Source organism: Corvus cornix, chromosome 8 (genome assembly GCF_000738735.6).
Source record: "Corvus cornix cornix isolate S_Up_H32 chromosome 8, ASM73873v5, whole genome shotgun sequence".
Lineage (NCBI taxonomy): Eukaryota > Metazoa > Chordata > Aves > Passeriformes > Corvidae > Corvus > Corvus cornix.
This window is the reverse complement of record NC_046338.1, coordinates 8,966,350-8,989,406: the sequence shown is the minus strand read 5'-3', so window position 1 is coordinate 8,989,406 and position 23,057 is coordinate 8,966,350. Positions and strand designations below refer to the sequence as shown.

Below are 23,057 nucleotides of genomic sequence, written 5' to 3'. Positions count from 1 at the left end.
TGGCAGGGAGTGGGCAGTGATCAGCAATTCAGGAAAGGAGCCGCCCCCTCCTTCCTGGGAATTAGCGTTGATAGGAACAGGCACATGAAAAGAAGGAGGAACTGCAACTCTTTGGGTTTGTGCTGATAAAGGGGGTAAAACTAAGAAGCAAAAGCAAACTCATCCAGCACTAACTGCCCAAGGAGTGCCCGCTGTGGGGAATTTCCCCTGCCTGCCGTAGCAGCCTGGCCAGGATGTTCCAAGAGTGGGGGGAAGAGGATATCCTTGAAGGGCGCAGGCTGGTCCAGGGGAAAAAGCGAGCCAATGCACACTTTCCCTGGCACAGACTTCCTGCTTGACTCCCCTTCTCCTCTTCCTCAGAGATAAACCATCCCGAGTGCCAGCCTAAGGCCAACGGTGCTTTTTAGGCAGCTCCCTGCCCTAATTGTTTGCCGAGATATCAGAGGAGGCGATGCAAGGGCTATTCAAACGGCAGCAGGCAGGAGCTGACATTGAGCCTGGCGTGTTAATCATTAATGCTGCACTGGGCAGGAATGGCACAATAACTCACAGCAATCCTGGATAGCCAGTTGAAGATTAATTTGCCACCTACCTTAGATGTGGGCACAGGAGGTGGCAGCCCTGTGTCCACAGGCACAGCAGGGAACAGGGACAGGAATGGGCTGGGTGCAGGGAAAGAACCCCCCCACAGCTGAGAAAAAGGGGAGAAGCCAAGCAGAGCCCCTTCCTGGGAGCAGTTTGGGCACCTTGGCATTTATGACTTTTCATTCATAAATGCATCTGGCATTTATGACTTTTTATGAAGCGGAGGGTGCTGAAAATTTCGGATCAGTTCCCTGGGCTGGGATGCAAGTGGCTGGACACAGCACCATTGACTCCCTCCCACACAGGGAAGGAGATGGGGCCAGCACACACAGCATCCCTCTAGTGCTGAGATCTCTCCGTTCAAGAGAACCGGGTGTGTTATCCCAGAGGACTCTGGCTGGAAGGCACTTTCCTCCATCTGTGGGGCACAGAAGAACCGATGTGCCATGGGAAGGGTCAGTGTGGACCTTGTCTGCCACATAGCAGCCCGTCATCAGAGCACAGGGACTTCCTGCTTCCCCGGCCCAGAGATCTCCAACAAAAAACCATAATGCATAGAAATAAACACCACCAGAAATCATGCAAAATTCCCCACCCCCCACAAGCTCTGGAAAGGTCAAGTTTCATGCCAATGCTATTTTGCTTTTGTTTAATTATCAGCCAGCTCCTGGGAGGTGGAGCAGCCCGGACAGGTTCTCCTTTGTGCAGCTGCACAAAGCCAGGGAGGCCGGGCTGGGGGGGCTGCAGGGGCTGGTGAGAACTGCAGCTCGGGCAGCACGTGCTGCAGCTGCTGCCTCATGGGGCTGAGCTGTGGCAGCCACTGCATCGGACTTCCAGGGCAGGCAGGCGAGGGGCCAGTGGCCCAGCCAGCTCTTGGGCCAGCCGGGAATGCTCCAGCACCAGCAGGATACACCAGGAAGTGAGAGAGATCCCCCAAGATGAGAGCCCCTCACCAAGCACCCGGGGCTATGCAAGAAACTTCTGCTAAGGGGTTGCCCAGCCAGAGAGCTGTGCTTGGTCCTGGGGAGGGGCTGGCAGCCCTGCCTGGCTGCAGGGGTCAGGCAGGGGAGCCGGAGGCAGCAGGAGGCAGCTGGTGCATGCTGGTGGCTGACACTCTCCCAGTGCCTCTTTATTTCAGTCCTGTGGTCTCTGCCCCTGAAATGAGTGCATCCCCAGCCCTCCCAGGGCTCCCTGCCCCATGGGGGCAGGTATTTGGAATGGTCAAGAGGGTGACAAGGCTGTAGTTCTCAGGATACAGCAGCTGGCGTTGCCAGGAAGAAGATGGGGGCGAGTCACCAGGCAGCTCGTCAAAGTTTCCATCAGTTGCTGAACTGAAGATAAAAGTGATAAAGCTCAAGGAGGAAACAGCTCACAAACAGCTCGCACCACACAGAGGACCTCTGCTGGCACAGGCCTGGGGCCACTGTTAGCCCATGGCCAGGCCTGCACAACCCTAGGCAGAGCAAGACACCAGAGAACAGGGGTCTGTCCTTTCCAGGGACCCCGGCCCTGGACCCTGCTCAAGGCCAGCTAAGAAACACACGAGGCTCAACAGCTTTGCAATGTTTACTCTTGAAAAAATAATTCAATTCAGAAAGCGTCAAACCCTGGTGATGCCACACACCCAGCCCTGCCACGGCTGCCACCCCAGAGCCTTGCTGGGGGAACGGGGAGGGACGGAGAACAGCACCCCATAGGCCTGGTGTGGTGTGTGGAGAAGGGGGAGCCTAAAGCCCACCAGTCAAGTCCTGCTGTCACTGAGAGCAGGGAGCCACAGACCCCTGGCTGGCAGGGGAGTAGAGGAGAACTCATGTTTAGCCATCCCCTATCCCTAGGACCACCTTCCCCAGCCCCAAGAGGAGCTGGGAGGAAGCCAAGCCTGAGCCCTACCCGAGAAGGGAAAGAGGGTGCATTTAGTTTCAAGGGGAAGAGAAACTGAGCCTTGGGAACAGAGGTGCCAAGGAAAGGGCAATGGAGAGCCATGGAAGTTTTTCCAAAGCAGGGCATGGGGAGCAAGCTACTTGTTCTCAGAAGAAGACAAGTCCCTTTTCCATCCTCTTAAAAGACCTGCTTTACCCTGAGGGCCAGCACAGGGCCACAAGGGGCCAGGGGCCACCTGCCCACTGGCTGCCAGAGGAGAGTCCCACAGAAGGGCAGCACTGGGGGCGGGGGGGGGGCAGGGCTGAGCCCCAGACCAGTAGTGCAGCCTCAAGGGTGCCACCCTGCACGCTCTTGTTCCCTTCCTGCATCCATCCCATCCCACCTGCTGGGGCAGGCATGCAAGGGCCTGTGAAGGTCAGAGTCCCTGCAGTCATGCTAGAGCTGTGCTGCATCCACCCTGGGATCATCTTGGCCAAGAGGAGTTTCCTGGTTCACAAGTTTTCATTCCTATTCTGGGCAAGGGAGGAAAGCAGGGAACAGAGGGTGGAGCCAGGGGGACAAGAGACAAACCTCCCATGACTGCCCCTGCACAGGTGGGGGGCTGCCAGCTCTCCATGATGCTTCCTGTGATCTGCCCCTTCCCAGAAGCAATAAATAAATAAGTTAGTGTAGTGTAGACCCCAATGCTCAGTTCACAGTGAGAAAATGAAGGAGAAGAGCCCCTGTGACCTCAGGGAAAGGACTGAGCAGCAACTCCTTCTCCCAAAGGCAAGCCAGAGCACTGCATCCCTGCCCAAGGCCAGGGGATGGGCAGAGAATGGATCTCTTGCTGCACGGGTGAGAGCAGCTGTACTGAGCAAGGGGACCAGGACTGCCCCCTCGGGGTGCAGAGACATTAGTACCGAATGGTTGGGGATGGGAGGGGGCCCTGGGATCCTTCCTAAGGCACGGAACCCCCTCCCTCTCCCTCTGCACAAGGGGTCTACCACAGCGGGAGGCACAGGCTGCCCATCCCAGACCAGCTCACAGCTTGCCTGCCAGCAACTTACTGCAGTAAGGGTGGGGATTCAGGAGAAGAAACTCCCTCTGCCTTCAGCAAAAGCAGGGGATACCTAGGCAGGGAGAATGGAGAGACAGGGTACAGCACCACAGGCAAGGACCATAGCGCAGCATCTCTCGTTCCAGAGGACCCCGGCCCCCCCTGCCCCTGCAGCCAGGGGATGCCTGCTGGCTGCTCCCATCTCGCTCTGCAAGGCACTTTCACCCCCTCTCCCACGACCCAGGGGCAGGGCTGCTCCCCACAGAGAAGGTGGGTGAGAGCAGTCTGAACCAGAGCACACAGCCTGGTCCACTTCTATCTACATCACCTCCAGCTCCCAGAACTGACTGCCCTCGTGCTGGGTGTGGGGTGTCCCCTCCGTGTCCGCAGCAAGTCCAGCTCCTCTTCAGCATTCCCTTTTCTGTGAGCTGGGCTGCACCACTGCCTGCAGCCCACGGAGCAAAGCCAGTGTGCAGGAAGATGTCCAGCCCAGCACAGAGTCTTCAAGGTGCATCCATCGTGCAGGTGACAGGAGAGATGCTGGAATATCCCCTCTTCAGCACTGTGTTCACCATGGGGCACAAAGCCAGCAGGCAAGAGTTAATAAATAACACCCAGCTGGCAGGCTGCAGCACTTGCACCATGCTGCCTTCTCAGGACTTTGGGGCCAAAAAGGAGAGCAGAGGTGTTTCTTGAGGCCCCCTCTAGGCTCCAGTTGAGCATCTCCTTCCTCCAACCTTGCCCAGCCAGGGGGCAAAAGGAGCAGCGTTAGTAGAGTGTCTGTGTTAAAAAAACCCAAGTTCCTGGGATGGGGGTGGCCTATCTACAGGGAAGGACCCTGTCCTGTGCATGGGCAAGGGAAACCACAACAGGGAGCTGGAGGGAGCCCAACATCTGCTTTTGCAGCCCAAAGCAGGAGTCTGTATCCAGTCACCAGCCTCCGAGAGCTGCTGCCAACTCTGTCTCTGCACTGTGGGGGCCTCTGTGCTCCCCAGGTCCCCTCTGCTTCCAGCTGCCAGCCTCACGTCTGCTCTGCTGCTGGAACCGCTGGCACTGCCACCGCCCCCTCCTCCTTGGCAGGGGGCTCCATGTAGATTGGTGTCACTGACGAGGGCTTCTTGGACCTGCAGGTGAGGGGGCTGGATGGGAGCAGGCAGGGCTGGTGGTCCCCCTCAGGACCCCAATTTCCAACAGCACTGCCTGGCATGATCTCCTTCCCACTGTGAATCTCCAGCCCTGGGAACGTATCCCGTCCCCCCTCCCACCACACTGATTAAGAAGTGGCGATGGTGTCCCCCCAGGATTGGGCTGGGACTGAAGTGGATGATGGTGTGTGCCAGGCAGGGGACAGTGCTGTAAGGATGGGGCATTACTCAGACCCTTGTGTCCCTGATACTCACGAGTAGGGGGAGGCAGGGACCCCCACCACAAGGAAGTGGTTCTTCTTGCGGAAGAGCCGCCACAGCCCCTTGTGGTTCCCGCGGACATCCAGGTCCCAGATGTGGAGGCACTAGGATAGTGGGGAGGGAGGAAAAGGCATCAGATCCTGGGGATGGACAGCAGGGCCAGGCATCCCCTGGCATGGGAAGAGGCACAACCCCTGCTCTCAACGAGACACAGCAGAGAGGACTGCACCCCAAGACTGGAGTGGCACAGGGCTGCATCCCTCCAGCCACACCAAGAGCTTCAACAGCACCCAGGGACAGTGAGAACCCATTTGGTGACCTGTGTCAATGCCATGGGCAAACCCAAGAACAACAGCCAGGCATTTCCCACCGATGCAGAGACCAGTGCAGGGCTGAGGACAGGCCATGTCAGGGGCCTCACCTTGGCAAGTTGAGTCCAGGTGGTGAAATCCGCTTCCTGCTCCATCCTGATAAACATGACATAGACCCTGCCCTCGGTGTCGGGCACGAAGGAGTCCTCACAGGGGTTCTTGCTGTGGTCCAAGACCTCAGCCTCACTGTGGAAATGGAACAGGGAGTGAGAGGGGACACCCTCTCCCCTTCTCCCCACTCCCATGCAGACTACTTCAGACATGCAAAACGTGGCTGGGGTCACCAGGGCCACCTCCACCTTTCCTTCTGTTATGGTTCACCCAGTGTGCCCCGTGGTCTCCCCACCTTCCCGCAGGCACTCACCCCAGGAGCCGATGAATTTCGGTCTCATAGTTATCCTTCCTCAAGCTGTTGGAGAGGAGAGAACACAGAGATCAGGGCAGAGTCAGACAGTTTGATCCAAACTTAAGACTGCCCCAGTGTAACACTAAAGGCAGCTGAAAACAATAAATGGAGGGTGGGGACTGCCACACATTCTTGAGATGTGGCACCCTTCAACAGGTGCCCCTGGAGCACAGGGTAGCCAAACCCAAACTTGCAAAAACCACTGCCAGCACTCCCCAGCAGAGGCCAGTGTGCTGATACGGGAGGTTATGGCTGCTCCAGATGGGAAATGACTCCAGCACAAGGAGACAAGAGTCAGGCCAAGCAACTGTTTCATCAAGATCTCATTGTGACCAACACTCACCTCTCCACATTTTTAAGCTGGACATTTGGAACTGTGTTGAACTTGTGCTTCTTGAAATAGGCTTCCTGGGAGGAAGAGAGACAGGAGGGAAGGAAAACCAAGTTTGATCACGGGTCAGCAATATCTGGAGATCACCTCAGGCATCCCCACTACTTGGGGAGGTGTCCGAGTCAGAGCTCAGCAGCAGGACAGGGCGTGGGGGCTGCGCGAGGTCACTCACATGGAAGTAGCCATTCATGTTGAGCCCCACAATGCCGAAGTGGTAGGAGCGCGAGATGTCCGGGATGATGCACTCCCGGCCCTTCCGCTGCTCAGGCATCCGCATCCACATGTCCCAGTCCCAGAGCTGGGGAGGGAAAACTGCTACTCACACTCAAGTCTGGGGACAGAGTTTGGTAGTGTGGCCATCCAGGGACCTTTATGGGTGCCCACACCAGGTCCAGTCCCCCTCTTTGGCCCCAGCTCTATGGATGGTTATGCTCCTCGTCAAGTCACTGCCTGTCCCAAATCCATTCTGCTTGGGCATCCTTCCCAGTATAAGCACAGGGATAGCTCCTCCAGGAGCTGTACACCCAGGGACTGGGTGAAGATCAGGGCAGAGATGGGGGTGCAGAAGACAGGGTCTCCAAGGTACTCACCTTCTCAGGGGTTGGCCACTTTGGCTCCAGCTCATCCTTGTACAGGCTCTTCCGGAGGACCCATCCCAGGCCTGGCATGGTTTCCACACGGTACAGGAGTGAGGGGTCCTCAGCTGTGTGCTCATAGCCCTGCAATGTTATGGGGAGTGCTCAGCACCCTGAATGCACCCCTCCCCCACCAAAAAAAGGGAGGCATCGTGCTCCATTGACTTTCTCATCACGGGAAGAAGGGAACAACCACTGGGAAGCACATGGCAGGGACAGGATGGTGATTTGCACCTGAAGAGTTCAGGGCTGGGGAGACAGACCCGCTTAGGATGAAAGTAGGGGGACACACTCTGCTTTAAAGATGGAACCTGAACTCCAGTCTGACATGGGAACAACACAGCAGAGCAGAGGTGGCCCTGCTTCACCATCCTTCCCTGACCCACCTGGTCGTTCCAAGCAGAGATGCAGTACAGGCTCTCATCCTCCTCCAGAAGGTGAATTGACTGGCTCAGAAAGCTAAGGAAAGAGTTGACTCTGGTCAAACATCCTTCTACCATGCAAACCAAGGCAAACGGTCCACCAGGAGATGAGCACCCAAACAAGCTAAGCTGCATCTCCTCCTCATTGTCTCCTGCCCATCAGTTTCTTCTCCTTAAGAACAAACAAGCAGCATTAGATGCTGCCCCTGTCATCTGGCTATGGGGCAGCCCCAACCATGTGTGCACAGAATGGATCAGTATCCCCAAAAAGCAAACCAGGAAGAGATCCCCAACCCTGAAGTCAGCCTGCACTGATTGCCAGGACTGAAAGCAGAGCTCAGTTCTGGCTGTTGCCTGGGGTCTGCTCAGACTCAGATAAGTGAGGTACAGCATGGCAAGGATCTGGTCTCTCCTGAGCATATAGAGAGCTTCCAGGAAATGGTCCACCTACAGAGGAACCCACAACTTTACCTGAAGAAGTCAACGGAAATGTCAAGATCTTCCTCCAGAACCACAGCAAATTTAGCATCCTGTAGGGCAAGGAGAACATCAGAAGCGTGGAGATGAACAGGACAGAGCAGAGCCACAAGCAGTGTTCCCTGCCTGTGTGGTTCCTTGCCCCACAGGACTGATCCCAGCTCCTGTGGGATAGGGATCACAAATGCCAGGGAAAGCCTGCGCTGTAGCAGTCCCACTCACCGGGAACAGGTTGAAGGTTGCAGTCAGACTGGCTTTGTAGTGCTACAAGAAAAGACAATCATTGCCCATGTTAGCATCAACCTGGCACAGATGTGGGGCTAAGCCTGCCTCCCTCAAATGCTATTGGAGGTCCCTGGAAATAACTGTCCCAGGATTTGGAAAGCTCTCTCACCTGGGAAACTCTGGCATTTTTAATGCTGATGGGAGTGTGCTGTATTCCTGAGAGGCCAAACAGCTCCACGACATCCATCGGCTCCTGCAATGGAAAAAGTACAAAGCTCCTCAAATGTGTGGGTCATACTCCCCTCCCCTGCCTGTGTCAGCTCCCCAGGACAACAGGAACATCCCCTGCAGGTGCCTGTCTTCTTGGGGACTAGTGAGGCTCAGTATACACCCTGCAGCACAGAGCTTGCCAAACCTTTGTGGCCCTTCAGCCCTTCAGTATCACCATGACTTCGTTAGCATTTTTTGCAGACCCAAAGTTGTATCCAAGAATGTCTGAGAGGTCCCAGATTCCCAGTCCCCCATAGACAGTGCAGAGAGAAAACAGGTACAGCCAGGACCATCTAGTAGCTGCTTAATGGCAAGACCACAATCAACTCAATGTTCTCTCACAGGTGCCAAGAAAAGGACCTTTCTGACCAAGCACAGGGGTCAGAAGCAATCCAAATTTGGGCTGACATATCTCTGCCCCAAGAAGGAGCCACCAAGGCCTTCTCCATCCCCTTACTGTGCATCCCACCTCCTACCCACAGGAGAGAGAAGGAACTCCCATTGTACCAACCCTTCCCTCTTTCCCTGGTATCCACCATGGCAGCTCGAGCATCCAGGCTGCCCCCTCGTAGCTAAGGGATGCTGCTCCAGTTGCCATGGCAATGGATGCTGCTATCTTTAACTGCTCTGATGTGGTGCAGCAAGAGTCTGCATAAACAAGTCAGCTCCCCCAGCTCCACAATGTGGCAGTGGTAGGAGAGGCCTGCAAGGAACAACTGTCTCCATCCCAGGACAACCAGGCAGTACCTCACTGGATGCTGCAGAGATGAGGCCTAGCAAGCTCCTGAGATCTACTAAGATCCCATGTGCCTGTCCCAGAGTACATTCCACTGCCAGAGAGACAGGGCTTTCAGGACTATTCAGTGTTGAGTAAGAGGAAGGTCTTTGCCTCTAAAGGGCCAGTTCTCCTTCACCTGGCCCCAGCTTTCATGAACCCCAAGCTTTGAGCCTTGGGAAAACACAGTTTTGGGTCTCTTTACCCCCTAGTGAGAATGGAGCTGGACAGGCATGGCCGGACTGGTTTGTTCCTCTCCACGTGAAGCAGCTGGACAGGTGGTATTACATGCAGAGCCTGCTCAAGGGGCTGGCAGTGCTCATCAAGTGAGAAAAGGGTATGGGGAGAGCCCAGCATGACCACCAGGTGTCATTCCTGCACACCAAGCCTCTTCTGACATGGGGATGGTCAGCCCTGGGCTTTGGGAAAGGCCAAGGCAGCTTTATCCACACCCATGGCTTGGCTAAGCTGACTTTGTGTAGGAGCAGGTGAGGAGCAGTGTGACACACAGCAGGAGGAAGGTGACAAGGCTCCAAGGACTGGGCCAGCACTGGGCTGGAGGAGCATGGAGCTGGCCACAGGGATCTCTGGCAATGCTCTCACCTCATAGTACCCATCGATGAAGACTGTGATCATCTGTGGATTGACGCCCTGAGCCGATAGCAAGGAACGCAGCATCCTGAGGAGAGACGGAGGGGCCTGAGTGCAGCACAGCCCCAGCGGGCACAGGCCCTTCAGCACAGGGGTATGGATCCCTTGGGATGGGGGAAAGTGTGCATGATTAGGGAACAGGACCTACCTAGGCCTCCCCTTCCCTTGGTACTCATGCAACCCCAGGAGGAGGCTGGATCCTGCCAGCAGGAGAAAGGGAAGGGCCTGGGCCATGCCTGGTCTTGTGGCACAGAGCAGAGCAGCTGTGCCCTCTGGGAGTGCTTACCTGTACAGGTAGTTGGGGCGGTTCCCTGCAATGACAGCTACTGGCACATCAAAGACTTTATTGTCTTTGAGCTGGAAGAGAACAACGTGTGTGAGTGGGGGTGGGAGAGGCCATGCAAACCAAAATGATGCTATCGTTCTATGCCACTGAGAGCAGGATCCAAGGGGTACAGACCACAGCAGAGCTGCATAGTCCTACCTCTTGGCTCAGGGCCATACCAACCAACCAGGATGCCCTCAGCACTCCTGGAGACCCTGCCAGCTTCCCTCCATCACCCCACCTCTGACACAGCTCCAAAATCCCAGTTTGCATCCACTCAGAGACCTGTGTCTGAACCCTTCAGCACTGTCCCAAGGACAGCCCAAAAGTCACAATAGCTGCTCTGTCTGTAGAAGTCCAGGCTCTGCTGCTTACACTGATATCCCTGGAACAGGGTAACTATTCCTGGCAACTCAGAGCAAAGGAATTCCCCTTCCCCAGCATGACCTGTCCCCAGGTATTCACATCACCTTTGCTAGGGCTCAGGGCTTGCCCAGGGGCAGTTTGCATCACTCAGCTGGCACTTAAGGACAGTGCTCTGCATCTGAGCTGCAAAACACACCTGGTGCAGCCCAGCCCTCCCTGAACACCGTGCCCTTGCACTTACAGGATCAGGGTTGAACTCGATGGGTGTGGGGTCTTTGCAGCTGCAGACGCTGCCATAACCTTCCACTTTGCTGCAGAACCTCTTGCGGCGCCGGTTCAGCTCCGTGTCGGGCCAATGGCACTCAGCATCTGGAAGCACCGAGGAGAGAGAACAGACCTGTCAACCCCACAGACTCGCCTCGTGTGCTCCAGGCTGGGATACCACACACGTGGACCAAGCCAGTCCTTGGCAGTGAACAAGCAACACTTCGGATGCCAGATACAACCCCAGGAGCCATTCAGAGCCCAGCCCCACTTCTGGCCTCTCTGAGCAGCAATGGGTTGTTCAAGGCCAACAGTCAGAAAAGACCAGACCAGGTCTGCTTTGGAGAGGTGACAATTGGCCAGGCCATGTTCCCTCTTCTCCATCCTCACCCTTCTCAACAACCATGCCTGGAATTGCCATGGAAGTAGGAAGAAAGGGAGCTAAGCCCATTTTAAAAGTTACCATCATCATCTCAAGCCTTAAATCCATCCTGGGATTTTCTAACAGACCCATGGCTTTGACTTAAAACCAGGCAGCAGGCAAACATCTCCCACAGACACCACAGAGCAGACTGTACTTCCTACCTTCCACAGATGTCAGGTGAACTTCTGTCTTCAGCAGAACAGGGTCACCCCACGTTGAGAGGGCAGGTGACTTGGCGTGCTTCTCCCCATATACTTCCCCTGGAGCAGGAACATAGGGTCAGGACTGCCTGGAAGGGCCCAGCCCTGCTGTGTAAAGGCATGACCTGGGGCTGTCAGCCTGGGGGACAGCCTGGCACCTTTTCCCACTGGCCTCTAGCAAACTGCTGAAGGAACATGCTCTGCCTCCATACCCTCCTTGACCCCCAGGAATGGAGCTGCCGCTCTCTGTGACTTGTTCCCTGCTCACAGAGCCTGTTCGGGATGGGCTAGGTTTGTCTTCACCTGGCTTCTCTCAAAGAAAGGAGCCACAAACCCTCTCCCAGCCTGTGCAAGACTCACCCCCCTTCTTCCCCACAAATGTCCACATGTCTCTCCAGCTCAGGAATGGTGCAACTTGGCTCCCCAGGCTTTTCAGGACATTCTTGGCTGTCTCCTTGAGGTGAAAGGAGCCTTCGTCCTGGAACAAAGCACAACCCTGCAGCTGAGCTCTGGCTCCTGACAGGGAAAGTCTCCCATCAGTACCAAAGGGGTACAGGGCCCACTCCTACCCTTGAACCAGCTGAGCCAGAAACCTTCAAGGTCTCTGTGCCACTAAAGCTGCCAGTGGCTTCACCATGACCCACAGGGAGGTCAGAGGAATCATGAACTCTGTTTCCTTGAGACCAAATTGTTCTCAAGCAGGGCCATGTGTTAGGCAACACTTCACACAGCTAAGCCAGAAACCTTGAGGCAGCACAGTGCTGCTTGCACAGCAGCCCAGACCCAGCACAGTCCACAGGGCCCCTGTAAAGCCCTGGAACTGGGAGCCAGAAAGATCCCACCACATCCTTGTATTTCCTCATGCCCATTCTCCATCTAACCCCTTGTCTATTGCTGTGTGCTCTGACACATCTGCTTTTTGCTCTCCTGCTTTGCTGGGCACAGCAGTATCTGCAACAAGAAGGGAGAGCAAGAGGACAAGGGAGGTGATCCAGACAGGGAGTAACAGCCCCGTGGGGATGTGACATTTAGTCCTAAGAATGCCTGATGACATTCATGAGGCTACTGCCTAGACGAGCTTCAGGACATCCTGACTCAAGATGACTTTTTTTTTTATATTAGGGTCACATACCTTAATGGTGAAGATCAGGATCCGGCCCCGGGCAACCATATTCAGGAAAAGCACCATGGCTTCATCTTCATGGGGGGAATAGGTGTCAAAGACCCTCTTGGCCATGACGTGACCCTGTTGGTATTCACACGTCAGATAGATCTTAAATACTACATGGTATGGACACACAGAATTATGGAAATCTGCCCTGGAAGCCTCATTCCCTGAGCAACACAGGGAGTGGCTTTTCTGGTATGCCAGGGAGTTAGTCCCCAGGCAAGCTCGCCCCTCAGGCCTTCCTGCATGGGGAGGTCCATGGGAAGCATCACCCAACCTCACAACTCCTCCCCTGCCCACTCCCCAAGGACAGCAGGCAGCACAAGGAAACCCTGCAGGGACTCTCTGGGTGACTATGTCATGCTCTACAAATTGCACACAAAAAGCATTCAGGGACTTCCCTCCTGGCTGCCCCTGGCCTCACACACCCAACAGCTCAAGAGCAAGGACAAACTGCCTAGTAAGAAAGACATGGGGATATTTTACCGTGGCCTGATTTAAGACGATGACATGGATCCCTCTTCCCTGCTCCCGAGCTTCATCTTCCAGGACCTGAAAGTGGACAAATGATGAGAATCATATGCCAAGACCTCTTTTTATTCCCTGCCCCTTCTGCACAACACAGCATCCAAACAAGAGGCAAATCTCTTTGGCTTTGCTCACAGCAGTGATGGGCGCCAGAGCAGAAGTCCTGGAAGCAGAACTTCTTGCCAGCCTCTGAAGTGCTCTCATCACTGCTGTTTGTGGCTTCACCCATTCAGCTCTGTCCATCCTCTGCTCACAGGGACAGCCAGCACCTGCCACTCACCGTCGTCCCATCCACGGCCACGTAGACCTTCGACCGGCTGGAGTACACCTCAACATCCAGGACCTTCTTGTTGTTGACAGGGTGCCTGGGGACCTCCACATTCAGCATCTCATCATCTAAAGCAGAGAAATTCCCAGTTTCAACTGGCACACCTAGCTTGTCCCTGCTCTGTGCTAGCCCAGCCAAACCTCCAGAAGGGCATCCCACCAGGCACCCCAGCCCAAGGAGACATGGGTCAGAATTTACAGGGATGGTAGGTAAGGGGAAATACCAAATGGCAACAGCTCTGGCCTCAGCTGACCCCACATAGATCTCTTCAGCCAAATGTGCCGAAGCCTTCGGTAGACAGGCCAGGAAGGGAGCAGCATTTTCTATTAATTTTTGTTAAAGCCACATGCACAGACGTGTCTGTCATGATGTAGCTGGTCACAAGTTAGCTCTGACTTAAAGGGACCCTCTGGTTTCCTTGCTTTCAAAGCACAACAGGATGCTGCCCCTCACCATAGTCCTGTGCAGACTCCTCTTCCTCCTCATAAGCCGCTCTCCTGGTGTCCAAGATCAGCTTGATGTTCACAATTACAGTCACAAGCAGGAAAAGGACAGCACCTGTCTGCAATGCAGGATGTTTTGTGTTAGAAATTTGCAAGTACCAACCCCAAAACAAGCCCACCTTGGCACGGGCTGCAGGGCACTCCAAGGAGATCTTGCATGGGATCACAAGCATCTGTCATTTCCCCTGTTTTTTTCCTGAAGAAAGCAAAGAGAAAGAAATACAGGTGACCGAGTTTCATGGTGAAATACACTTGTCAGCTGGAGAGCACCGACTCCTTGATATGTGAGAATTAACCCACTTCCAACGTATCCCTGCTTCCAGATCTGTGAGCAGATTCCTGCTAAATTATTGCATCAAGGTTGAGGGTCCCCACAGGCAAAGAGTTTGGTAATTCAGAGTTACAGCTCCCAGGGTAACATTAACTTCTGCCTCTGCTGCAGCATCACTACTCTCATCTGTCCCTCTGGAACCAGAGGATGCACTCAGGGTATTCAGAGGAGAGGAGATCCTGTGCAGCTGAGTCAAACAAAGGGAAGAAGCTGATGTCTGATTTCAGGAAACTGCACTGTACCACAGGCTGCAGAGACCAGCCTGCAGCCTTACTGTCTGCAGCAAACTTCAGTGCAACCCTTGTGGATGCTGACACAGAAGGCTTGGGAAGGTCCAGGGGCTGTGGAACAAACCCTTGATTCTCTTACACACTGTCCTGCCCTTGGTGAGAGGCACTAAAAGGATTCCTGTCCTATCTGTCCAGCTACTGCCTCGAACGAAGCTCTGTGCTGCTGCTATCGCTGCCAAGCAGGTTCAAGGAGTAACTAAGGAAAATGGAAAACCAGCAATAAGACAACACGATGGTATAAATGTCACTGTGGCATTTTGGCTTGTTAATTTGCTGTTGACTCAAGACTATGAGCACCTTTTGGGATCTGTGCACAGAAAGCTTTTAATTAGGCACGAACAGAGCTGTGGGCTCACGGAGAGGCACCAAGGCCACCTCACTAACCTGCCCAGACCTTCCACCCTGGTCAGCACTGGGGACATGAGGGAACAGCCCTAGCGACCAGAGCGAATAAGCAAGAAGGAATAAGAATTAAGCAAGACCAGCAGCCAAGTCTAGCAAAGCTGGCTCCGTCAAAGCTAACTGATGGATGCTTGGCTGCTGTAGACCTGGCAATTCCATATCTGCAACTCTGGTCTACCTATTTTAAGGCAAATTTTCATCTGTGTTCTAAGTGGTGCCACAAAGTACAGAGATGACTGTACTATAGAGCGTGCAGGCTCTAGCATGGTGAGCAATGCCTGCCATGACCAGACCCATTCCCAAGCCTTGAACACCCCATCAGACACAGAACTGAGCAGTCTCCTTGCCCAGGGAGCCCTCATGAGCCTTTGTCCTCCCAGGCACATGCAAAACCCTCCCCTGCTCCCTCCCACAGAAACCAACTGCCAGATCTCATGAACTCCTCTCAGGAAAGGTCCCTTTTCTGTGTTTTGCTGCCATGGGGCCAAACCTTCCTGTCCTTACAGCCCCAGACACCCACCAGGACACCGTCTCCACCAAGGATTAGCTGTTTTACAGCACCAGCAACCAAGGCCGAGGCTTTCCCAGACACCAGCTGCCTCTGGGGCATGAGATCCTGTTACTAAGCCCTATTTTCTCTGTCCACCTGTTGTGCCTTATACCAGGCTTGGTTTGCAAATCAAACAGCTCAAAGCTGAGCCCTGCAGCACTCAGCATGGGTTCAGAGCCAGGATGGGAGGAATCAAGTTGGTTTCTAGCTGAAAGCTTCCCAAGGCCACTTGGATAATTGTATCTCCTCCTATAGCCACTCAACAAGTCTGCTGGTAGCTGAAAGGAGCTGCTACACAAGGCAGAGCCTTCCACACACAGGCACTTGGAGGCAGCTTCTTGGAAAACAAGTTATGCTTCCTCAGCATGTCAGGTCAGCCAGACTGCCAGCAGATGCACTTCCACCTATGCAGCTGCTCTGTGAACTTGCAAATCCTGTAGATTATCCTTCCTAATCTACCGCAGGGCCGCGGGTGACTCACCTGACACAGCTTCCGCAGTGCGCGCTGGTTCATCAGCTTGTACTTCCAGGCAAGGTACCAGCTCCGCTTCTTGTGGGGCTTCACAGCGGGGTTTGGCTTCCACTCGTCCATAGTCCTGGGGGCTGGCACGGGGGCAGCCGTGTGGGGCAGGGGTCAGGATGTGTGCTGCTCCGTTCTCATGTCCATCAGGGCTCCCTGCCGGGATGGGATGGGCGCAGGGTGAGGGAGGTGCCTTCAAATTCTCTCCCCAGCAAAGACAGAGCCTGGCACAAGAGGTGGCCATGGACAGCACTGATGTGCCATGAGCAAAAGCCCTTTGGAGCCTCTTTGCCTGCCAGAACTCCTGCTGGGAGCAATGCAGGAGGTCTGGCTTTGCTGCAGGGTGAGTGAGGGGAAGCCCCTAAACTCATTGGCCAGTGACAGCCTCCGCTCCAGCCCAACCCCTGAGCGAGGCTGCTGCAGTGCCATGGGCCCACTCCCACGCTCTGGGAAAGAACAGCAGCCCAAAGCCACAAGCAGACAACAGATCCTGGACCAGCAGGTGTTATGGAACGGGCCATCACTGGCCATATGTGCCAGCGGGCTTCCTGGTGGGGAGACACCCTCCCCACTAACAGCCCCATCCCCGCTATCGGAGTGCAGCACCGGGCCACCGTCCTGCTGGAGCTCCCAGCACCCCTGGGCAGAGGAGCTGTGCCAACAGGAGGCCGGGCTCCCTGCGGGGAGCAAACCGCTGGGCTTGGGCGGGATGTGGAGCCCCGGCAGAGTCAGGGATCTGGCTGGAGCACAGCGTGCCCCAGCAAGGCCAGGCTGGGCGGGGAGAGGAGCGCTGAGGGGCCCAGAGGCACTCGGGGGGCGGAGAGGGCGAAGGGCACCCAGGCGCTCCGGGCGGGGCGGGAGAGCCGGGTGTCTGAGGGCGGCAGTGAGCGGCGGCGGGGAAAGGGGGACCCAGGCGATTCGGGACCGCGGCGAGTCCGGGGGGCGCCGGAAGGCGTGTGCCGGCCGCGCTACTCACGGGGAGGTTGAGGCGGGGCCGGGAAGGGCCGGGCTGGGAAGGGCCGAGCTGGGCTGGGCTGGGCTGGGCCGGGCCGGGCTGGGCTCTGCTGGGCTGGGCCGGGCAGGGCCGGTCCCGGCTCGGCGGTGCCGCCGCCGCCCGCGCACCCTCCGCGCCGCTTCCGGCGCCGCAGCGACACCGCGGGGGCGTGGCCAACGCTGGCCCCGCCCCGGGCCCGCCCCCGCGCCGCTCTGCGCGCCCCGGCGGACCTCGCTGGTGCGCGGGCAGGTGGCGGCGGGGGCGTGGCCGGGGGCGTGCCCGCGGCGGGGGGCGCGGCCGAGCGCGGGCCGCGGTGACAGCGCGGCCGCCGCCGCCCCACCCGCATGGAGGGCGGCGGGGAGGCGCTGCCCGCGGACCTGCGGGACCTGGCGGGCAAGGTGGGACGGCGCCCGCCCGCCGTGCTGCTCCGGGGGCTGCGGGCCGACACCGCCCCCGCGCCGTCCGCGCCGCCCGCGCCGCCCGCGACACCCGCACCGGCCCGCGGTGCCCACCCGCCGCTCGCCGAACGCCTCCGGACGCTCCGCCTCGAGCTGGTGAGTGCCGCGGTGCCGGGAGCGCTGCCGGCCGCCCGCCGGTAACTGACCGTCCCATCCCGCCGTCACCGCATCCACTCCGGGCAGCTGCTTGCCACCGCCGGTGACAGCCCCGAATAGTGCCCGCGCTCTGCCTGCATTTTGGGGAACCTTGCTCCGCCGTGTACGGGTTAAACCCCCAGCTCAGACCCCTTCCCCGGCCTCTCTCTGCCCTCCACCCCCGGGATCCTCTTCTGCCACCTCCGTCCTGCCCCCGTCGCCCCGCGCGCCCCCAGACGCCGGCTCCGTCGGGGATCGCGGTGTCCGAGATTAGAATTTAGGGCAGGGACCTTCGCCAAGGGCATGGTGGTGGATCTTCTCTCCCCCGGGTGTGACCCCCAGGGTGACAAGGCACAAGCATCGCCGGGAGCTTTCCCTGCGTTCGGTTCCTGCTGGGGCTTCTCAGGTGGCTCGTACAGGGTTGGGCTGCGGTGGCAGCCTTTCCCGGGAACCGTGGGAGTGCCGATGGCAGCTTTCTCGCCTCCCTCTTTGGTGGAGGGAGCAAATACCGGCGGTGCTTGCGCCTTCGGGAAACGTGGCGAGATTGGGCAATGGGTTCAAGTGCAGCTGGGGGAAGGGACTCTCCCACGCATGAACATGCCGAGCGGGTGGGAATGAGCATTGTTTCCGTAGGGAAACAGGTTCAATACGCCCGCATCCCTGCGTGCCCCCGGGGGGCTGGAGCGCCACCCCGCCTGAGCCCTCCGCTTTGGCTGATTCAATATTCCCATCGGTGCGAGAGCTTTCATCCTCCCTCTGCTTTCATCCTCCCTCCGCACCGGCTTCCAGGCTGCACCCTGACCGGAGGAGAAAGGTCTCTGGGGCAGTGTGGTGTTTGCCCTGCCCAGGTGCAAGCAGGCTCAGCCTATGGCCAGCAAGGCCTGGCTTGGGCCGGGCGTTGTTCACCTTGGCTCAGAAGGGCATTTCCTTGCCCTGTCCTGGCTGTTCTTGCTGGCTAGGGAAGAAGTGGGGGCACCTCACACCCGGATCAGCAGCTTGGGATTGGGACCCAGATGCCAAAACCCAGCACAGGGCTCCCCTCATCTCACCATCCCCATGAACAGGGACGAGAATCCCCCCCTCCCCCCCCCGAGCAGCAGGAAACCAGCAAACCCAGTGCTCAGAGGATAAGCTGGCCTGGGAGTGGGCGGTGGGAGGAGAATTTAGCAAATTCCCACTCTCGCCTCCTGATCTGAGGAGGAAGATTTATCCTTAGGGCTAGATATCTTGAAAGGAGAAGGCGCCTGAGGTTTCTTGCATGCTGGGGAGGGGAGCAGGGCTGTATCTGCCCCTGGAGAGTGTGAGGAGGAGTGTGACAGTCCCCTGTATGGCCGTCCTTGATGCGAGGTTGTGCAGTGAACTTCAGTGCATCTGGAGGAGTACAGAGAGCAGCCTGTGCTGGTTCTCCTCCCACAGTAACCTTGACTTGCTGGAGAGGGGGGTTCTTGGAGTGCAGTGGGGAGGTCAGGCTGGCCTGAACTAGCAGCAAATTGATGGCCAACTCCTTCCAGCAAGCAGCATGGAAAGTGGGGAGTGTTATCCCACCCTCTGCTTTTGGGGTGGCTCCCCTGGCATCTCTGACAGCTGCAGTTCTGAACGAGGCAGAGAAAAATGGGGAACCCCCCACCAGGGGTTTCCAGCCCTCCTCCTTCGTGGTCTCTCTGCCAAGGCCAGATGCTTTAGCAGTGTGTGCAGAAAAGTCCATTGTAGGCAGTTTTTTAAATAACTTGCCTAGAAAGGAAATTTCTGCACTTGGAAGCTGGCTCCTGCCCCAATCCAGGCACATCGCTGCTATTTTTTATTTAAATCCAGCTTGAGGAGCTTGAGGAGGGAGTGGGAGGGCTGGCGTTGGGTCTTTACAAATCTTTGACCCTTTTTTTGGTGTTGTCTGGAGGAAGAGGTGTCACGTGCTGAAATCCTGGCTGGAGTTTTCCCAGGCTCCTTCCTCAGATGCTTCTGTTGCTGCGCTGGCTGTGGGACCGGAGACAGGGGTCTCGGGAGACTCTGGGGTCACCCGTGGGCGGGCGAGTGACTCCCAGGGTACCACATGCTGAGGATTGGGCGCTGTGCTTAAAAATGATCCCCAGGGATCGCATGGATTTCTGTCACAGCTTGCTGATGCTGGGCACAGGATGTGTTTGTGAAGGAGTCCATGGGCATCTGCAGCCCTCAAGATGCCTGTACCTGGCCTGCAGTGGGTTTTCTCCCTTTCCCCCCCATCGTGGCCTTATTTCTTTTCCTGGCAAAATATTTGTGTCCTGTGCAGGGGAAATCCAGTGGCTTTTGGCGGCCAGTATCATGCAGACAGGAATGTCTTGGCACACGGGGCTTTCCATTAGGAAAACAGATGTTTCTGCAGCAACTGAGGTTTGCAAAGAGCTTCCCCAGGCTTGGAGGGACAGGAATCGGTGAGGCGAGTGGTGTGATCAGCGATGCCTGTCCTCCTTGTCCTCCCATTTTGGGAGTGATTTGGGTCTCCAAATCTTGCCATGTGACATTGTCAGCAGGCTTGGTTCAGCCCCTAGAAGGAGAGAAGTAAAGGCATGAAGGGTCCAGCCAGACACTTGCACTGAGCAATGCCTGATCCTCTTGCACTGCCAGCTGCCTCCCAGGTCTTGGAGGATGCTCCGGGATTAGATCTGCATCCAGTACCTCCAGTTCCTCGCTTACTCCTTGTTCCCATAGAAGATAGCAACATAAATGCTCTGGATTTATTTCCCCGAGGGGGTTGGTGGCTGGTGGGAACCACAAGTCGTTGGTCACTGATGGCCGTGTCCCCAGGTCCTGGACAGGGCCCCCTGGGATGATTCCCTGCAGGGCGTTCTCCCACACCATGCTTTTCATCAAGCAGCTTAGGAGACCTGTGGCCACCATGGTGACACCTCTGCCAGGCTGGGCTGGGACATGGGGCCCTTGGGTCACCTCAACCCCCCTGTGCTCTCTGTGTCCCCCCCAGGCGTACCTGCGAGCGGTCGACGTGAAGATCCTGCAGCAGCTGGTGGTGGTGAACGAGGGCATCGAGGCGGTGAAGTGGCTGCTGGAGGAGCGGGGCACGCCGCCCCGCCGCTGCAGCAGCCTGGCCAGCAGCCAGTACAGCCTGGTGGAGAGCCAGGAGGCCTCGCGGCGGGGCAGCTGGGACAGCCTGCAGGACCCCAACGACAGGCTGGACAGCATCTCTGTCGGCAGCTACCTGGACACCTTGGCTGATGACATGGATGAGTACTCCCAGAACGCTGCTGAAACTGCTGCTGCATCCACATCGGGCAGAGCCCTGGCCAGGGCAGAGCAGGATTGGGTCAGGATCGACCCTGAGAGAGGTCTTGCAAAGCAAGTGAAGGACAAAGAGGAGCACGAGTGGCCCCATGTGGACCTCTCCCCACCAGGGTTGCCCCAGGATCACCGGTTTGCTAAGGAGCCCCAGGTGGCCAATGGGTATTTGGGCCAGCAGTCCCCCTCTCTGGAACCAGACAGAGACACCAAATCACCACCGGGGGCCGGGGAATGGCTGGGGAAGGGAAATCCAGATGGGAAGGCTTGGAAAGCTGAGGCTGACCTTGAGAACTGCAAACTCAACAGCAAACTGCACTTGGAGTACGATGCCCACTGGCGCTGGCTCCAGTCACAGGATGATGTGACATTCCTATAGCCCGTGGCTTCGCCTTCCCAGCCCACCTCTCCCAGCTGCCCACTCTGCTTCACCTGTCTGTGCTTGGGAGAGTTGGGGTGGCTGGAGGCGGGGGGCCAGGCTGGCTTGGTGGTGTTGCACTGTTCCTCTGATGCCCCCAACAGCCTTTGGTGATGCAGCCATGAGGGACTGGCTGCCTGCCCTGCAGCACATTTCTGGGAGAGGAGGGATGAGGTGGGTCCTGGGAGATTTAATCCTTTGCTCTAGGGTGATGCTTACAGGTGGCTGGATGTCCCTCTGTTGTCCTTGGTGGTGGTTATGGGGAAACCTGGGACAGTGGGGCTCCTGAGATCTCTCCCTCTAATCCTCACCTTCCTGTGTGCAAAAACTGGGGACCCTTCTCCCAAAATGACTACCCAGAGAGGACAGGAGACACTGCCATGCATCCACAGCTCAGTGGCACCAGCATGCTCAGTGTGGGGCAGGACCATCAGCAGGGCATCCCTGTTGCATCTGCTCACTTCCATCATTGTCTTCAAGGCCAGTGTCCACTCAGGGCACAGCTGACCTGGGGTTTGGCCCCAGCACATGGTGGATGCGAGAAACCCCTTCCCTGCGGGTGAAGCCCTGCCTGGTTTCAATGCCTCTGTGAAGCCAATCTGAGGTGGGGCTGGGGAGCCTCTGTCCGTGCCCTGTGGAGGAAGGATGATGGTGCAGACTTCCCGGTGGGATGACACGAGAACAACAAAGCACTGGGTGGGAAATGGAAATCCAGTTCTCCCTGTTTGTTCCTGGACTGTCTTCCACCTTGGGAGCAGTGCTGCAGAATCCCCAGGACATGGCAGCGCACGGGCAGCCTGGCAGAGCCTGCAGGGCTCAGACTTGGTGAGGCTCCTGCTCTCCCCTGACACGGTGTGATGGTGGTGAAGGCTGGGTTTCTCTGTCTGTGTGGTGAGTGGTGCCAGGTCTCTGCCTCCTACCAGCAACCAGAAACATGAGGCTGTTCTGTCTGGGGTGGATTTGCAGTGACTCTGCCCTGGAGACATCTCTTTTTAGCCTTGGCTTCTGCCCGTGCCTTTTGCTGTCCCCACCACGCCTCTCAGCACGCCCCTTGCTGGCTTGTAGAGCATGGCTTGCAGCTGGAGCCGTGTGAGAGCTTGGGCAGGACCTGCTGCCTTCACCAGATGATGCAGGGAAGGACCTGAGCATGCTGCTTCAAGGAGCCAAGCTCTTCCACATTTGTGGATAAGCCTGGAGTGTCCTGACTTCAGAACCCATAGGTACATCTGTCCCCAGCCGAGTGCTGTGACAGCTTTGCTCTCACCATCGTGCCATTGTTCTGTTGCCTGCATGGGTCACAGCTTGGATCTGTCCTTGCTGGGATGGTCGGAGTGAGGACATCATCTCGTGATGTCAGTGGGAAGCTAAGAGAGAGGGAAGTGACAGGCTGTGCCTTTCCAGATGTGAGATGTGAGCTGGCTGTGGTTAGGAAGGTGGTTGGGTGCACAACAGGTTCAGCTTGGTGTCTCTGAAGCAGCACCTTCAGTGGAAATCACCCTCTGTTCTGAGAGCCCCAAGCACCCTCCCTTCCCCTGCAGATTCTCAGGACTTCCCTGGATGGATTCGGAGAGCAGGACAACGCCCAAATTTCTCAGAGACAGCACCTGCTGAGGATTTGGGGAAATCCCAGCAAACTGGGACTGGGTTGCCGTATGCAAGCATCCCTCTGCCTGCCCTGGAGCAGCTGTGCTTGGCTTGCCTTTGCCTGCGAGTAGCTTGTGGCTCCCTGTGTAGCTGTGCCGCTGACACTGAGCCACCATGTCCCCAAGGCTGGCTGTCCGCTGCTTTCCTGCTAACCCTGCATGCATTGAATCAGCTGAGGGGCCCTGGGGGAGACAGGGTGAGTCCTTCGGCACTGTTAAAATCATTCTCAACAAAACTAGCTGGCTTAATAAATGTTCGTGTTTCTCCCAGACCACGCTGTCGGTGCTTTGCTGAGCTCACCGGTGTTTCTAAGGGAAGGGGAGAGGAGCCTCTGGCAGCCCTGCAGAAGGGCAGGTTTAGCCCCAGCCCTGAAACAGGCACAGACCAAGTGTCAGGGGATCTGTCCCT

General features: G+C 56.9%; 2 protein-coding genes across 3 annotated transcripts; one reads left to right on the top strand and one right to left on the bottom strand.

The window, feature by feature from the left end:
- Window positions 1-2,133: 2,133 nt before the first annotated feature.
- On the bottom strand, window positions 2,134-17,743 carry POMGNT1 (protein O-linked mannose N-acetylglucosaminyltransferase 1 (beta 1,2-)). 2 transcript variants are annotated; one of them, XM_010408893.4, is made up of 22 exons: window positions 17,611-17,743; window positions 15,695-15,889; window positions 13,591-13,699; window positions 13,090-13,205; window positions 12,768-12,833; window positions 12,246-12,359; window positions 11,474-11,591; window positions 11,075-11,173; window positions 10,467-10,594; window positions 9,821-9,891; window positions 9,487-9,562; window positions 8,008-8,091; window positions 7,836-7,877; window positions 7,608-7,666; window positions 7,101-7,173; window positions 6,670-6,798; window positions 6,252-6,377; window positions 6,032-6,096; window positions 5,647-5,691; window positions 5,333-5,468; window positions 4,906-5,015; window positions 2,134-4,629 (listed from the first exon to the last, which is right to left on the bottom strand). In XM_010408893.4, exons 2-22 carry the CDS (start codon window positions 15,803-15,805, stop codon window positions 4,527-4,529), a joined length of 1,980 nt encoding a protein of 659 aa, XP_010407195.1. In that variant the 5' UTR covers window positions 15,806-15,889; window positions 17,611-17,743; the 3' UTR covers window positions 2,134-4,526. The 2 variants fall into 2 exon arrangements, with proteins under 2 accessions (XP_010407195.1, XP_039411773.1); XM_039555839.1 differs by lacking the exon at window positions 17,611-17,743 and adding an exon at window positions 16,710-16,778.
- Window positions 17,051-22,920, top strand: LURAP1 (leucine rich adaptor protein 1). The gene is made up of 2 exons (XM_039555841.1): window positions 17,051-17,281; window positions 20,277-22,920. Exons 1-2 carry the CDS (start codon window positions 17,072-17,074, stop codon window positions 20,964-20,966), a joined length of 900 nt encoding a protein of 299 aa, XP_039411775.1. The 5' UTR covers window positions 17,051-17,071; the 3' UTR covers window positions 20,967-22,920.
- The last annotated feature ends 137 nt before the right edge of the window (window positions 22,921-23,057 follow it).